At 37.2% G+C, this 18,191-nt stretch overlaps 1 protein-coding gene across 4 annotated transcripts in view; it reads right to left on the reverse strand.

The window, feature by feature from the left end:
- The window catches only part of LOC145277627 (uncharacterized), a 171,076-nt gene that overhangs the window by 19,951 nt on the left and 132,934 nt on the right, over positions 1-18,191 (reverse strand). For all 4 annotated transcript variants that reach the window (XM_080129183.1, XM_080129182.1, XM_080129185.1 and 1 more), the window contains 4 exons: positions 16,646-16,805; positions 11,989-12,116; positions 9,580-9,739; positions 1,720-1,820 (listed from right to left, as the gene is read on the reverse strand). In XM_080129183.1, coding sequence (XP_079985309.1) covers positions 1,720-1,820; positions 9,580-9,739; positions 11,989-12,116; positions 16,646-16,805 — 549 coding nt within the window. The remainder of the gene's footprint in view (positions 1-1,719; positions 1,821-9,579; positions 9,740-11,988; positions 12,117-16,645; positions 16,806-18,191) is intronic.

An 18,191-nucleotide genomic window follows, 5' to 3' on the forward strand; every position in this document is an offset into this window, starting at 1 on the left:
GGAAGATTTTTGCCTCCTTCAGGATCTTTTTGCCTATGTATAGTATATGATATATTCCTCTTTTTCCTTTTCTACACCCTTTCTATTTCTCAGGAAATAGTCGAGAATTATTAAGGGGGTGGTAAAATTGTTCTCTCAGTTGTGCTGTTAAAATGGTTGGTAAGCAGGTTATGTCTGTAGTTGGGGGGGGGGGGGCAGTTCCCTTTTTGATGTCTTTTTGTATCAATGTGATTCTACCTTTGGTCATCCATTCTGGTATGTCTGCTTCATGGATACATCTTTTCAGGTTTTGAATTAGTCTCTCATGTAGTGTCATAAATTTTTTAACCAGCTTGTGTGCATTACATCATAACCTGATGCTCTCCACTTTACCATTATTCTTATGGCTGTTTTGAGTGTTTCCTTGCTGATTTCGTTTTCTGTCCTTTCTTCAATTTGCTGTAACTAATTTTTTTTATGTCTTTCAGGCATACAGTCTCATTAGTAGGAATCCTCGGAAATGAATCCCATCCTTTTCCAGAGAGACGTTTATAAACGAAGAAAAAGAAGAAGAAATAATAATAATAATAATAATAATAATAATAATAATTTTTTGTTTTTATTTTTTTTTACTACTCACTAGGAGTTTTTACACAAGGCATGATCAGTGATTATTCACCCTGAAGTGACAACAAGTCTCCACAAATCTCCAGCAATCTTTATCTCTTTAAAATAACCAATACAAATCATTTTGTTTTATTGCAACAGCCGTTTACCATTACCACATTCCCCACTTGACAGCACTGCTGACCCCAATGTTGTATGCCATGGATTTGTTCTCCTTCAACTTATTGTCTCATTGCTGTATCATTATGCTTTCTTATATTGGCAGCCATCGAGAGGAGTGCATGGGTTCACAAGTATAAAAATAAAATTTAAAAAAACCTCAAAGGAAAACACAGACTTTGGTGCTTTCTATGCATATTTGTTGAACTCTGGGTGTATATGTGATGCCTCCCACTCTTTAAATGCTAAAGCCCACATTTTATCTACTGCCGAGGTTGTGTTCATCCATCGGTTGATCAATTCATTTCACAATCTGCTTCAAGCTACGAGTTGTCTTCAAGTGTGTTCAAACTCTAACTTATAACTGACTGCAAATGCGTTCAACTGGAAACTCCCAACCGTCGTCAACCATCTATCAGAAAACATCACAAAACACTAGACTTGGCAAAATGCTTCACTCACACTGTCATAAAACTAAATATATCTACATCCATTGTTCCATCCTTATGTTACCTTCATTGCCACACTCTGACTAACAATCCCATGCCAACCTTCTTTTGTCTACTTTGGTGGACAACTTTCTGTCTTTTCACCAACCCTATTTCCTATTCTTTTGTTATACTCTCTCCCTCTTTTTTCTTTTACTTCCCAACACTTGGGAGTGGGGGGAGGGGCGATGTTGATAATCAATTGTTGGTCTTCTTTGAAATTTGAGTGGCACTAAACCGTTCCAGTACTCTCTGTATTCTTCCAGTGGGGTTCTGGTCAGTGCTCTCCATTCTTGGTTGGAATGTATGTCCTTCTTGATTTTTCAAGACAGTTTTGTGTGGTATTAGTCGAGGTTTATATTATCACATGCATGTGTGTATAACAAAATATTGGGGGGGGGGTATGCAATTTATTGGATTTCATTGCACTGTGTTTTTGTTTGGAAATTGCAAAAGCAAAACTTACCTTTCAATTCCCGTTTGTCATAAGCCGTCAATCCAAATGGCTGGATGAAGACATTTCTTTCCACCAAAACTTTCACGTCACCTCCTGTGAAACGATCAGCTCTAGTAAGAAAATGGAAAAAAAAATAAACACACACTGAAACAAGAACAACATTTTTAAGATGTATCTGTTAAATGCCTCCATAAGCTTAAGCATGACACAGTACAACAAACAGAGAATGCTATTTCAATTAAATTGTAGTCTTAAGCTACAAGGATGTGATAAAGCACCAGGCTCTCGTCTTAGGAGGCTCCATGTTTTGACAAGCTTCTGGGCTTGACCTTTACTCCTGATCTGAAATGGAACACGAACATCAACTCCGTTGCCAAAGTCGCTGGAAAAATGGTGGGATCCTTCTATCGATCCAGTAGATATCTACCTGCTGATGCAGTTCTCTACCTATATAAGAGCCAGGTACGTCCAAGGATGGAGTATTGCTGTCACATCTGGGTAGGAGCTGCTTGAAAGATCTTATCCTGCCTTGGCAGAGTTCAAAATAGACTTCGTAGCCTAGTAGAGGATGCCCTTTCCTTTCCCTGCAACCTCTCTCTCACAGAACAGACGTTATGAGCCTGTCTTTGCTTTATCGTTATTTTCATGGCAAGTGCTCGTCTGAGCTCTAATCTATGGTCCCCCCTCGCCAAACATTCACAAGAAACACACATCTAGTTGAAAACGCTATCAATAGTTTCCGCCACTCTTTATCTTTGCCTAGACCTAAACTGGATTCCATGAACAAAGCTTCTTTCTTAGAACTGCACACATGTGGAACTCTCTTCCGTTTGCCTTCTTTCCAGGTGACTTCAAGTCCAATGTAAATAAGTTCTTGATAAGCATTCTCCTTAAGTAATCCAATTTACCAAATTTACACTTATAACGATTACTTAGGATTATTATCCCTTTGACTACTGTACACTCTTTAACCCTTATCCTCGAGTGGTCTCTGGGCCTTGATAGGTGATGATTTCTTTATTAAAAAAAAGTTAATGAATAAGAACACGAAAAATTGAGAAGAGCTAGCAACAGACCAAACTTGCTGGCGCAGTAGCCTTCACAAAGGAAACGCATAAACAGGCAAAAATAAAGGCCAAGTTTGAACAAAAACATTACCAAAGGCAAAACCCTGGTAACTACTTGTGGGGAGACTTTTCACACTGTGCGTGAAATGCTATACCACTATAGGATAAAGCACCAAGACCCTGACTAGTCATATCATGCTAAAAAAGAATTGCGTGATAATGATTATGATGAGTCTTAAAGTTCAAGTGACAGATTGAGACCTGGACAGCTTCATAGAATTGTTTGAATACGTATAATCCGTGCATTTAGTGATTAAACTACTTTTTCAAACTGAAACATGACTGACCGACAAATAAAAATATGTCACTTCTGGTTGCTATATTTATACTTTTTTATGGAAATCACTCCAGACAAGGCATTAAGCTACTGAATGTAAGGAGCTAAAAAAAATACTACTTCAAGGTCATAAACTAGTCAATGATAAATGTTATATGAATAGATTTCAACCCAGAAAACAAAAAGTATTCCCCCTTTTTCCATCGCTCATGATATGTGAGGATTAAAAGATCAAATCATCGCTCATGATATGTGAGGACTAAAAGATCAAATCATCGCTCATGATATGTGAGGATTAAAAGATCAAATCATCGCTCATGATATGTGAGGTCTAAAAGATCAAATCATCGCTCATGATATGTGAGGACTAAAAGATCAAATCATCGCTCATGATATGTGAGGACTAAAAGATCAAATAAGGGAAGTAAGAGTCACGAGGCTGCCAAAACTCTCCTTAAATATAGGAAATGCCCCTATCTATCTTTCATTACATGTTTTTCTTCATTAACATTTAAACTGCAACTGTTAACTTCAAATCCTTCTACATCAGATGATTAAATTAACCAATCTATTTTCTGCTTTTATATCAGTTGTGTCAGGTTAAATCAGATTCAGACTTTTTAAATTTTTTTTTTAATTTTCTTATCATTTTGTTATAGCTGGGAATGGGGCATCCTACCAGATGCCAGACATTCACCCGGCATCTCATATATTCCGACCGAGAGATCTTTTTAAGATTCTAACCCTCTCTTTAAGTACAAGTGTTTGTATCTCTCTTACATTTGGTTCACCGGGTATATTTGCCAGGTAGTTATTGAAATTCCTTTATATGAATACAGTTGCTTCTATAATTACTGGAATGGTGAAGATCTTCCTAAAATTCCAGTTTCTTTTCATTTCGTACGTAAGATCTTGGTATATTGTTATTTTTCCCCTTTCAGTTTTGTTTAGCCCAGCATCATTGAAGACACTAACTTCTGCTAAGGTTGCGTCCTTTCCCTTTATCAGAAACATCACTCATGGAGTGTGAGGAATGAAGGACCAAAAGTCTTCCTGATTCCCTCTCTTCTGATCTTGAGAATGTAGTGCAATGGAGAAAAAGGTGGTTGGATAATTTTAATGGATCAAAAAACCAAGCTACTCTCCTTTTATCACAATCGCTCTGATCCCCACCACACTCCAAATGAAATGAATGGCTCTCGTCTTGAGGAAGCCCCATGTCTTGACAATCTTCTGAGACTGATCTTCACTCCTGGAGCACATACATCAAATCAAGATCGCAGGAAAACTGGTTGGATCACTCTATCGCTCCAGTAAGTATCTCACTGCTGTTATAATCTTTTATCTGTATAAGAGCCGGGTTTGCCCTAAAATGAAGTACTGTCACCACATCTGGGCAGCTGCTTAGCACGCCCTATCCTGCCTTGATAGTTTTACATTGCCTTCAAAGCCTAGTAGTTGTTGCCCTTTTCTCTTCCCTGCAACATTTTTCCCATAGAAGAGACATTGCGAGCCTGTTTCTGCTCTAGTGCTATTTTCATGGTAAGTGCTCAACTGAAGTCCAATTATGGTCCATCTTGCCAAACTTCCATAAAATTAGTCGACTAGTTACAACCACTATATATGATTTTCTCCACTCTCTATCTGCACCTAAATCTAAATGCAGATTCCATGAACAAAGCTTCTTTCTCAGAACTGCCTGTCTTTGGAACACTGTTCTGCTGGCCTGCTTCCCGGTTGAATATAACATGGTAGCCTCCAAATCCAATGTAAACAAGTTCTTGTTGAGAATACTCAAATTCTACCCAATTTGCACCATTAACGATTACTACACTACCGCCTTACATTCAAAAATATTAAATAAAAAAAATGCATATTAGCTTAAGATTGAATTTTCTTCATCTGTCTATCTTTCTTCATCCATCTATTTCGCCAAACGAGAAGTATGCAAGGCTAGGTTTTAGGTTATTGAATTGATATTATACTTTAAACATACAATATTTTAAAGTGACATTTCAAAAGTGAGTTATTTTTGTTAGTCAGTACATTTGCTCTCAGTTTTTTTGGTTTTTTTTTCATTTCTATGAGTGTATATGAGCGTGTATGAAAATATCAGCAGCAGCCAAAGGATGGATGACAAGCGACTGTATTTTTTTTTTTTTTTTACATAGGCATCACCACTTATCAAGGACTTGAAAACAACCACATTGTAGTCAGCTAGAAAGCAGGAAAACGGAAGACAGTTCCACAGGCGTGCAGTTCTAAGAAAGAAGCTTTGTTCATGGAATCTATGTTTAGGTTTAGGCACAGATAAAGAGTGGGGGGGAATTATTGATAGTGTTTTCAGTTAGACGAGTGTTTCTTGTGAAAGTTTGGCGAGGTGGGGGCCATAGATTGAAGCTCAGTCGAGCACTTGCCATGAAAATAACGATAAAGCAAAGACAAACTCGCTACATCTCTTCTGTGAGAAAGAGGTTACGGGGAAGAGAAAAGGACATCTCCTATGAGGCTACAAAGTCCATTTTGAACTCTATCAAGGCAGGATAAGATCTTTCAAGCAGCTCCTACCCAGATGTGGCAACAGTACTCTATCGTTAGACGAACTTGGCTTCTTTTGTCAAAGAAGGATTTGATTATATTAAGCATTCATCTAGTAATATTGTACAATTTAATTTTCACAAGATCAGACGTTATCAAAGGCGTTGGATATATTGAGGGCTACCCCCTTGGTTTCCCCTGCATTGTCCAGAGCATGGTATATAAGTTCAGAGATGATTGTTATCAACAGTTCAGAAAATGTAGCATTTATGAGGTGGTGAACTAATGCTAGATTGAGTAACGATTCAAAGAGTAGCAAAGAGAGGAAGGAGACTGATGAAACAATAATTGGGTAAAATCTTTCACCAGAATTCTTGAATACTGGTACTACAGAGGCAATTTTCCAGTTATCAAGGAAGCAAGATTCGGCAAAGCATTTGTTGTAGAATTTAAAAAGAAAAACAAGGGTTAATTAATCAGTGCATTTCTTTATGAATATAGCAGGAATAACGTCAGGCCCACATTTCTTGGTGTCGAGATTTTTTATATCACAAACCTGGGAAGAAGTGATGATCAGATTATGAATGTGGCTTGTGTCTTACAATAGTTTCCAAATTGGACTATGGAACCTGTGGAAGATAAGTTCAAACCATATTTGATCTTCTTGTTATATTCAGTTGAACTCTTATACGATTAGGAAAGGTTATGAATTCTTATCAACTCCCTTTTATTGATTTTGGGAGCATAAAATAATCTATGAATATAAAAGCGAAAATGTGTGTATGTATGTATGTATGTATGTATGCATATATGTATGTATGTTCGCTTTTTGTGTATGTCTGTCACAACTTCTTAAAACATATAAATCAATAATATCTACGAGTTAACAACAGAGGTCACTTGTCTATTTAATTTGCTCGACTTTGAAAAGATAAATATTCAACATTTTTCGCTCGCCGCATGTGGATTAGGCTTTTTCGTATAATAAAAGCAACACTAATTCGGGCGGTATTTTTCCAGTCGCGATCGTCAGAAATGTCCGAAAGCAATCAGCTTTGATCCGCCACTTGACCCACCAGTCAAGTTTAAGGTGTTTACTTTTGTCACTTTGTGACTTTACTAACTTTTGTTAGTGGGACCGATCCCCTCTTTGAAGAGTCTGGACCCTTTTCCCTCCCACAGGACCAACGCCATTGCATGGTAGTCTGGACCCGAAAACCGATCCCTTCTTTGGGAGTTTGCTGTTCTCGGGACTGACAACACTTTCTTTGGTTGACACGACCTGGTCGGGTTAGCTTAGCATTTTCTCGTTTCCTTCTTCCCTCTGAGGTTGAAATGGTCTACTTTTTCCACTCTTAATTGCCTGAGCAGCACTCTGACCTACCAGGCCCAATTTTTGTCTTCCTTCGCTGCTTTCCCAGTGGATTGAGCAGACCAGATTCTCTTTTTCGCTTCCTTGGGGTTGTTTGTGGGTAGAGTGACGTGGGTAGGGCGGGTGTTTCGTTTTTGCTTCTCTTTCTGGGCAGAGATGTCTATCCCCTCTCTTGCTTAATTGCGACATGGCACTCTAACCCACTAGCACCCACTGCGTCTTCCTTCGCTGCTCTACCCCCTTGCGGTGGGATCTGAGCTGACTAACCTGACATCCCCATGAGGGAAGGTCAAACCACCTTTTCTTCTGATCTCACCCACTCCCCTCCACCTCCCACCCCCCCAATTCCTTGCATTTTTCTTTTCTCTCCTGCTACACTTTGGTCCGCATCAGATAACACCCCCCAAAAAATCAACACCCCCAACACCAGACACCCCAACACTCGACTCGCCCATCCCCACTTCCTCCTCACCTACTCCTCCTCCCAAAGAGAAGCAAACTTCAATCACAACTGTCCACGCGGAGCAGACAAAAAGACTCCCCCTTCCTTCCTTCCAGGAGGAAGGATATGTGAAACAGGCCCTCTGCAGGCAACAACAGAACTGAAAGGCCAACAGAGGGTCCGGTACAACCAGTTAAAGTACGTTGGTGGCGATAACGTTACCGACCCAACCAAGTTCAAGGACGCTCCCTTGTTGACCACATTTATCAGGGTCAACAAGGATTCCAGGACTGAGGCCCTCTGGGTGTGGATAGACACCGCAAAGGATGTAATCCCAGGCCAGCAACTGGTGGACACAGAGCATCCTTTGCTAAACAATTTAGCTTTTAAGTATGAGGGCAGAGTCCCTATTTATATTCACCCCTCCTTCTACACGGCTTTGAAATTAATTTTCCCCCTGGACGTGGGAGGCGTGGCCAAGAATGGAGTACCCTCTGCAGACTTACTGACCGGAAGCCTTGGACAGGCCTGCCACGTCCTCATCCCCGGGGACTTCAAGTCTGTGTGTGACACTGAATAAGGTAGATGACCATGTCTTTAAATTTGGCTACTTATAATGTGAGGGGCCTCAGATGTCGAAGCAAGGCCACGCGCGCGCTGAGAGATCTGGTATCCCTCAAGGTAGATATTGCCGTTATATAGGAGACCCACTTTATTTGTGATGGGGATTGTCAGGTGCTGGTGAACGACTACAATGTTTATTCAACATATGGCAATACCTATAGTCGTGGAATCTCCTTGCTAGTAAATCGCACCCTATCAGCGTCGGTGAATGTTGTTCATGCAGACGAGGACGGGCGGGCGATTGTCGTCGATGTTGCCATTAATAGCAGTGTGTTTTGGATAGTCGCCGTTTATGCGCCCAACTCCGCGGGGAGGAGGGCTTCTTTCTTTCAACGGGTGGAGGGTTTCCTAGATGATCCTGATAGGGTAGTCCTAATGGGTGATTGGAATGCAATCCTTGATCCCAAGATAGATAAGGTCGGGGGGGACTAGCGTGGCGGTGTGGTGTGACAGGAGCCTGTCTGATCTGATGGCCTTGTGCAAGCTGGTCGACAGATTTCGCTTGAACCACCCGAGTGGGAGATGTGGACGTGGCATGCTGTTGTACCATCCCATCCGAATACCTACTTGGGTCAGATGTTAGTTAGAAGAGGCGATTCAGATTTCCTATCTTGCCCCACGTTCCACTTTTTAGGACATTCGGACCATAAATTAGTTATGGCCCATCTGAACTTGAGTTCTAGGTCTAAACTGGCCGAATACTGGAAGTTCAACAGCACCTTGTTGGAGCTGGAGGACTACCAGTTGAAGGTTACAGAGATAATCCAACGGGCATTAGTGGGGGCAGTTACCGGGAGTACTGAAGAAAAGGAAAAAAGGACACTACATGGTCAGAAAGAGAAAAGTTGTTGCTGAAGGGGATGGACATACAAAGTAAAGGTAAAATTAAAAAAAAAAAAAAAAAAAAAGATTGAGCTGAATGTGGCAGTTGGAATAAAGAGAAACGGGGCCTGGTTAGATGAACATGTGGCAGTGAGAGATTGGAGAGTAACAGTAATAAATGCTTTTGTTTAAAAAGAAAAAATGCCGACCCGGATTTTTTTATATTTATGTTATATTTGTTTGTTCCTGCGCTGCTGCAACGTTACATATGTATAATTTTTTTTTTTTTTTTAAGTTTTCTCTTTTAACCTTGCTGGAATCCTAATTATTATAACTAATCCATCATTTCTATATAGACCGATATCTGTATTATCAACTAAGTTTTGTAAGGGTATGTAAGACCCTCCAGATCTGATGTCTCCGCAGAGTTCAGAGCACACATGGCCAAATCAAAGAAATTTGTCATTATATAATAAGGAATACCAACAAGGTTAAAGTGAGAAAACACCAAGAAAAATATACATATTGAAATGAAAAAAATAGCTTGTCCCTTCCATCGAATATATAAGACTTTGAATGGTTGGGTGGACTCGGGAAGAAATGCAGTTAATTTTCTCTTTACACACATCTACCCTCACATGAAAGCTGTAGAATTTTCTCATCTTACCTCATAACAGCACCTGTTTCCTTGTCAGTCCAATAAAGGAACAGATAATCGGCAGTGACGTCATAAGGATCTACGTTCTGCAGAACGGTGGAAGGTTTTCGACGATCTGGTTGGTCAATATGAACACCCTGTACACTTCCCGATGCTGCCACATAGACCGCTAAAAGGAAAGGTAAAAAGATAAAGGGGATCTAAAATTTTTAATTTTAATATAAACAACCGAATTTAAATTTAAAATCCTAGAATTGCATACTCTTTGAATTTTAGGCATTTCTTTGTTATACCTATTTACAATGCCTCCCCACGGGACAGAGTCAGACACCAGGATCGTTTTTTAACGTAGAGAAAAGGTACAAAAATAAAAAATTGTCTCAGTCGTGAAGGAATCGTTACACGCGAAATCCGAAAAATTGAACTTCAATTAACATCAATGGCATCTACTTAACTGTTATGTCGCAATGACGGACATATCTCAAAATTATGAAAAACGATAAGGTAGAAAATGAATTATTAATCAAAACCTTTTTCGATAACAACTACCGAAAATTGAGTCTTGCTAAATTGGCCTAAGATTTTCAGTTTTCAGAAAATAATTACCTCTCCTTTTTGTCACGATTTGAACTCTCCAGTTTCTTTTTTAGCAAAACTAAATTTTTGCTAATGGTATTTGAAAACTACTTTCGTTAATAATTAATTTTCTGCCTGATCATTTTTCGTAATTTTTGGATATGTTTATTAATGTGACATGACAATTAAGTAGATACCATTGTTTTTACTCGAAATTTAATATTTCGAATTTCGCTATTATAACGAATTTTACACTCCTTTAATTTATACTCCTTAAATACTCCTTAAATTCTTTATTTTTAGAAAATAAAACAGATATTCTTAAGATGTGCCTACCGTAATTTGGGGTAATTGCGCCAAGTCCAGGGTAATCGCTCCCTCCAACTAGCTAAAAGTGCTCTTTTGGCAATCACGCATATAAAGGGCACTTTTTTTTTTTAGTTGGTGTAATTACCCCCGGATTTATTGCAATTACCCCCAAGTACGGTATATATATATATATATATATATATATATATATATATATATATATATATATATATATATATATATATATATATATATATATATAGTATGTTTATTATACAAATATTATTGATTACATATGTGCATACATGTTTCAATGGAATCTTAATTTAGAAAGACCTATCTCATCGGACCGAGAAAAAAAAAGTGAGACTGAAACGGAAAAAAAAAAGATAAACGGGTATGACTTAAAACCTGAAAAAAAGGTGGCGTATTTAGTTTGTGAATGCGGGTAAGTGGGGTTAGGGGTAAATGTGCAGCAAAGAAAGGGAATAGAGAGTGAGAGGGAAGGAAAATAAAGGAAATACAATTCAGCCTGGTCATGGTATCGCAGCGGTGGGTGGGGGAGGGCTATATTCTAGTTTTAGGACTTATGTTTCTATTACTTTGATCTGAAGTCGTTCTAGAATTGCCTTTTTTATTCTCATCAGGTCCGTTTCTTCATTGTAGACTTTCTGTCTATTTCTGCGTTCACTTTGACGCATTATTTATCTCCTTATTTTACTGATAAATTGAATTTATTTATTTATTTTATTTTTAGTTTTATTTATTTATTAATAACATATGTCTAGATGATCAAATTAACAACGTGTAACATATATACAGTCTTTTTTAATATAATTTACGTATAGGTTTTCATATCTACATATAAAAATTTTATTTTAATGGTTGTTATTCTTTCATTTGAGTTCTTTGTCTCTTCCTCAATACTAGGATATAATACATATAATCATCCACATACAGTACTGTTTCGCTATATCACAGCTCATCAGTGTGGCTAGATAGGCAATTACCTCAAGCCAGGATTGAAACCCAACCGCCCATATGAGAGTCAAGGCTTCGAACCATTACAATAATCGGCAGCTATTACCTGACTGCATACATGTGGATGAATAAATATAATTATGTGTGTGTGTGTGTGTGTGTGTGTGTGTGTGTGTGTGTGTGTGTGTGGATGATTTTATATATATATATATATATATATATATATATATATATATATATATATATATATATATATATATATATATGTTAGCAGGTTTGGTTGAATACCACAGAAGTTTCTTGTTTGTTAATATTTTTATGCAACAAGCAAGGTTTCAGATGGTACTTTGTATATGGCTCTTGAGTGTTCTTATTTCAGCCATCTGTATAGCGATTTTGATCCTAATCATCGTCCCCAATATTTTTTTTTTTTTTTTTTTTAGAAAAGCTTTTGTTGTTTTGCTTGTTTAATTTTTCTCCAAATCGTTAAAGAAATCGCTGCAATGAGAACACCCGGACTTAATCCTGTATATAGATGATATCTTTATTTACTTTTATTCCAACAGTAAATCCCTTTTGGATCTTTCAGGTCCGTCATTGCGTGATTGGCAATGTTGCTGTCTGGATGGAAACTCCAGAGAGAAAATGACGTTTCGTATGGAGATGTTGTAAATAGATTTCTGAAATGAGAAAAGAAATGCTCATTTTAAGACGTTTAAGAAACAATTTGACTCAAATCAAAAATAACATTACTCTGTTGTCTAAATGTACAGTTGTTAATTAGAAATTTAAAAAAAAACGATTTACCCTTCCTCCATCTCAAAAAATAGCTTACTGCACTCTCCTACACATACGCACGCACCATAAAATAGTAGTGATGGCTTTGGCTGATGATACACTGATCATAAGAAGTCAAGGAGAATTGAAGGACTGAGAACGGAGAAGACTAACTAGGCCTTCTCTGAAAGAATGTGGAGAACACTGAGATCTTGAAAATGCATTTTGTTTTTCACTCAATCCCAAGCAATATCAATGGCCATTGCTAGTGAGAAATCAATGGTAAGCGGCTGTTGTGATAATGCAAAATCATTTGCAATGATTATCAAAAGAGGTAGAGAGCACTGGAATTTTAGGGAGACTCTTCATTCATACTCCGAGGAATACCACAGGTTATTGTCAGAGAACTCCTAGTGAGTAAATAATACTAAGAATTAAAATAATTAAAAAACAAATATGTTTTTAGTTTAATTGGTTTGGAAGAACATCAGAATAAAGAAGATCACTTGATAGAGTTAGCTGTATCTGACTAAAATAGAATATGGAACAAGAGGAGGCTCGTCCTCTTTCATAAATAAGACCAACATCTCCACTACTAAATGTTATAGTACTGTAGATACTATTTGCCTCAGATTGCCTGGACTGGATGCAAATCTTACCGGCCTAGCACACTCTCCTGAATAAAGTTGCTATCACACTTGTTCTATTGTTCTGCTCTGATTTCTTAACTAAACACCAACAACTATCACTTTACTAAATAGACATAAACTTTTATTTAAGGCAATACTTAAACGTAAAGAGATTTGTTTAGTAAGCTGGTTTTTGTTGATAATAGATTGTTGTATTCTGGACTCCATCTTGGCAGACTGCTTCTGACAAAGACGCAAGAACAGGATAATGCATCCTATCATGAGGCAATCGACTCTGGAACTAAATTGAATCATCTTTTAGCCCCAACATGCTGGACACACATTGATCTGTTACTTAATTTGATTTAGTTATTTTGTTTCACAGCATATCAGTCCCTTTTGTGTTATTCATGCTGAATCCAGTAATTTTATAGAAATATTTTATGGTTAAAGATATCTTACTCCTGATGCAATTCTCTACCTATATAAAAGCCAGGTACGGTCAACGATGGCGTACTGTTGTCACATCTGGACAGGAGTTGTTAGGAAGACTTATCCTGCCTTGACAGAATTCAAAATAGACTTCGTAGCTTAGTGGGGGATGCCCTTTTCTCTTCTCTGCAACCTCTTTCCCACAGAAGAAACGTTGCGAGCCTGTCTCTGCTTTATCGTTATTTTCATGGCAAGTGCTCGTCTGAGTTTCAATCTATGGTCCCCCCTCGTTAAACTTTTACGAAAAACACTCGTCTAGCCAAAATCACTATCAATAATTTTCCACACTCTTTATCTGTGCCTACACCTAAATGTAGATTCCATGAACAAAGCTTCTTTCTTAGAACTGCACGCCTGTGGAACTCTCTTCTGATTGCCTGCTTTCCAGCTGACTACAATCTGATTGTCTTCAAGTCCAACGTAAACAAGTTTTTGGTGAGCCATTTCCCCAAAGTAATCCAATTTACAAAAAATACCACTAGTTATGTTAGTACGTTATAATCACATTGACTAATGTATACCCATTAACCCTTATCCTTAAGTGGCTCTAGGCCTTGATAAGTGGTGATTCCTGTGTACAAAAAAAAAAGGTCCTTCATATCTGCCACCAACAATTCATAGTGTTTGATTTGGTTATTTTTTTAGTGAATTCTTTTGTTTTCATTCCTGGCGCTGCAGAGCATGATTGAACTTTGGCGAGGGAAAAGGTTATAATATTAACGTTTGGTGCGTTTTAAGCCAGGAAGCCAGTAGGTAAATGAACAAGGAAGAAAAAAAGGGGGATTAGAGGGCACTGTTGTTTTTTGTTTTTGGTTTTGCAGAACATGATTGAGTTTTGCAAAGAGTTAAAAGATAAAAACAAGGGTTTTAGTGTATGGTGCATTTGAGTCAGAAAGTCAATATCTTAAGACAGCCTGATCTGGTAGCACTAGTTGATCTGTTGCGACTGTGCAATTGTGTTCTAATGCTTATGCAGTTATACAAGTTTAGTTATCATCATGCGCGAGCAAAGCCGAACCACAACTCAATGTAATACAAGATATTGTACATACATAGAAACAAAATAGATCTGTCATGCAACTACTACAATTTTGTCTAGTTATAGACGAATTTTATTATTGTTTATATTGAAGAAATATTTACATATGGAAAACCATTTTTGAATTTAACTCAAAACAATATTTGTTCAGTCGTGGAAGATCAAGTTCTGTTCAATGTTTACAATTTTTATGAATCGGTTATTGCCCGCCTCCCCCCCCCCTATACATCTTTTATTATTTTTGTCTGGAAAATTGAAATCTAAATAGTTTTATTTCATTAATAAAAAATTATTGAAAATAAAAAATTTAATTTCTTTATCGATTAAAATGAAAGTTGAATATAATCATTTTGTAAAAGTAAATTTTAAATATGCCAGTCGCTTTTATGAATGTGCTTCTTATGCACACTTAAAAGAGATTTGAAACTCTTACTTCAATAGTTCTGTTAAAGATAAACTGCACTGAATTAAATGAAAATAATCAACTTTTTGTCTCAGTCAAAAACAATTTGGATCACAGCTTTCTCTCTCTCTCTCTCTCTCTCTCTCTCTCTCTCTCTCTCTCTCTCTCTCTCTCTCTCTCTCTCTCTGCTTTTCACAACACCACGTTGAGAAAACGGATATCCAACGTGGTCTAAACTCGTCGCATCAACTTTTCATTCTGCCTGGAAAGAAATTTCTTACTGTTTTCACCTTAACAAAAATTCACCCATGCAAAAGAATACTCATTTTCATAAGTGAACTCTCGTTATCTGACAAAAAAAAAAAAAAAAAAAAAAAAAAAAAAAAGAAAAAGAGTATGTCTTGTAAGCAGGACGTTTTAACTTCTACCCTTAATGGACGACACACAGCACGGTTCTCACTCTTTTGACTTGTGAAATGATTAATGTTGCAATAACGTTTCACGTGTTTCTGTCATTCGTGTTTTTAGTCATATTACAGACAAAAATGGAACGCCAGTAAGAATGCGACCATTAATATGCAATTGTTTTTCATAATTTTGCCTTATAATCATTAATTGAATATTTCTTGTGCGGAAGATGTTATTATACATTCATTCCACATCTTACAACAGTATTAATGCTTTAATTTAAAAATATGATTTTTAAAATGTTTATTTTAAATTCTGTATACATTTAAAAAATAATATGTATATTATAATATTATAATATGTTTATTATAATATTATAATATGTATATTATAATATTATAATATGTATATTATAATATTATAATATTATAATATGTTTATTATAATCAACTGAATCCAAAATATATGATTTTGCCTGATTCAATCATCACTTTTAATGAACAAAATCACACTGGACATGTAGATGATCGTAGCTTAACTAATTGCAATTATCCCCCCCCCCTTTTCTTTGACACTGTTTCAAAACCTTGCATAAAACTTTTTTTTTTTTTTTTGCAGGTTTTAAACATTTTTTGTGGACTTTGTAGACAAAAAGGTATTCACTTATTTCTACACTGCAACCAGTGAAAATCACTTGTATTTTTTTTTGTTTTTTTTTTTACAAAGGAATCACCACTTATCAAGGCCTGAAGGCTACTCAAGGTTAATGAGTGTACATTGGTTACCGGGACAACAGCGTAGTGATCGTTAAAAATAAAAAAGAGGAAATGGATTATTTAGGGGGACAACTCAACAAGAACTTGTTTATATTTGTCTTAAAGTGGACCATATTGTAGTCAGCTGGAAAGTAGGTCAGTGGAACAGAATTCTACAGATGGGCAGTTCTATAAAAGAAGCACTGTTCATGTAATTTGTATTTAGATTTAGGCACGAACAGAGAGTGGGGGAAAGTGTCATTAGTCGCTATAGCTAGATGATTGGGGTTTTTTTTGTGAAAGTTTGGCAAGGAGGACCATAGAGTGAAGCTCAAACAGACGCTTGCCATGAAAATAACACTAGAATAGAGACAGGCTCACAATGTCTCTCCTGTAGGAAAGAGGTTACAGAGAAGAGAAAAAAAGTTTCTCATCTGTGGAACACATTGCCAAAAAACTGTTTCCCTGTAGACTGCAATATAGTCATTTTCAAGTCAAATATCAACAAATAATTGTCAAGCTGTCCTTTTAACTAATCAAATTTTGTCCATCCCATTTATCATTTAAATCCACTTATAGTATTGTTCATCATTCAACTGGCAATTATTAATTATTAACTCTTATCCTCGAGTGGCTTGTGGCTTTGGTAAGTTGTGAGTTATTGGTATAAAAAAAGAAAAAGACATTGTAGAGCAAGACAACCTACCCTGACACTGGATCCATAGTGAGTCCGAATGTGTGCTTCAACCCTGTATAGATGAGCATTGAGTATCGTTTCGTCTTCAACGATAATGCACCAATATTGCCAGACTTGTCAATAAAATACAAAAGTCGTGAAATTATGTCGACGACGATTTCACCAAATCCTTTAAGGAAATTAAAAACAAAATGCAACATTTTTTATTTTTATTTTTATGAGTATTGACAAAATCATGAGATATCTATACTGAAGCATTTCATTGTTTTTATTTGTGTTCTTTGGGTCGTAAATTTTACTGTCAGCATAGCATCACTATCCATAATTTTAATGGAAAAAAAAATAAGATCGTTAGAAGATCAAGTTTAATTAAAAACAAATGGACACAAGTAAAGAAAGAAAAATGTGGCCACTGAATCGTAAAGTGATTCCTCCAACCCTGTAAAAAGCAAATGGTTCTAATTGCTTACCCCTTTCTTTCTCTGCGTTGTTTGGATTCGTTTGGAATTGTCTTCCTAAAGCAAGTAAGTTTCACCGGAACGTGTGAACTACAAATATTTACAAAACAATAGGAATCATTCCAAACCTCAAAAAATAAAACGTCTATGAGAAAGTAGTATGCCAATGTGGCTTAGAAATTCCTATGAGACCTAATCAACAAAATCAGTTTTCATCAGACTTTACCAACCGCATCTGCACAGAACCCAAGAACATCGTTCATTCCACCCTCACCCTCGTGCCTTTGGGCCGGGGAGGGGGGGTAAATTATAAAAGAAAAAACTCAATGACTCACATGCAAGCCTCCTTTATCCCATACACATATTTTACACACTAACAAGGTTTGCCTCAAACTCCACACTGGACCCTTCCAACCACCCCCTACCTGACTTTCCTATGCGGACAGACGCCACACTAGACGATCTGAAAACCACCCCTGCTCAGGTGCATGCTATCATAAAAAACCTTGACACCTCAAAAGCATGTGGACCCGATCTTATCCCAGCTGTGCTATTAAAAAAGTGCTCAGCCGAAGTAGCTCCAGTTCTCTCCAAACTCTACAACAAATGTCTTAATGAAGCTTGCTTTCCGGGCTGTTGGAAAACTGCTTCTGTTGTACCAGTATTCAAGAATTCTGGCGAAAGGACGGACCCATCAAATTATCGCCCCATTAGCCTCCTCCCACTTTTTGCCAAAATATTTGAGACCATAATTAACCATGCTCTAGTCCATCATCTTACAGATGCTAAACTACTGACTGACAAACAATATGGATTTAGACAAGCCCGTTCCACAGCAGACATCCTCACTGTGATCTCTGAACGTATATACCATTCACTGGACAAAGCGGGGGAAGGCAGAGCGGTAGCTCTAGATATATCTAAGGCTTTTGACAGGGTATGGCATGAGGGTTTCCTCAGTAAAATCAGATCATACGGTATCACTGGTAGAATACTTAACATAATTAAATCCTTCTTAGATAAGAGAAAAATCCAGGTAGTCCTCGACGGTCGCACATCTAAACAATATGATATAAATGCGGGAGTGCCCCAGGGTT

Source organism: Euprymna scolopes, chromosome 6 (assembly GCF_053919585.1).
Source record: "Euprymna scolopes isolate OS-2025 chromosome 6, ASM5391958v1, whole genome shotgun sequence".
Lineage (NCBI taxonomy): Eukaryota > Metazoa > Mollusca > Cephalopoda > Sepiida > Sepiolidae > Euprymna > Euprymna scolopes.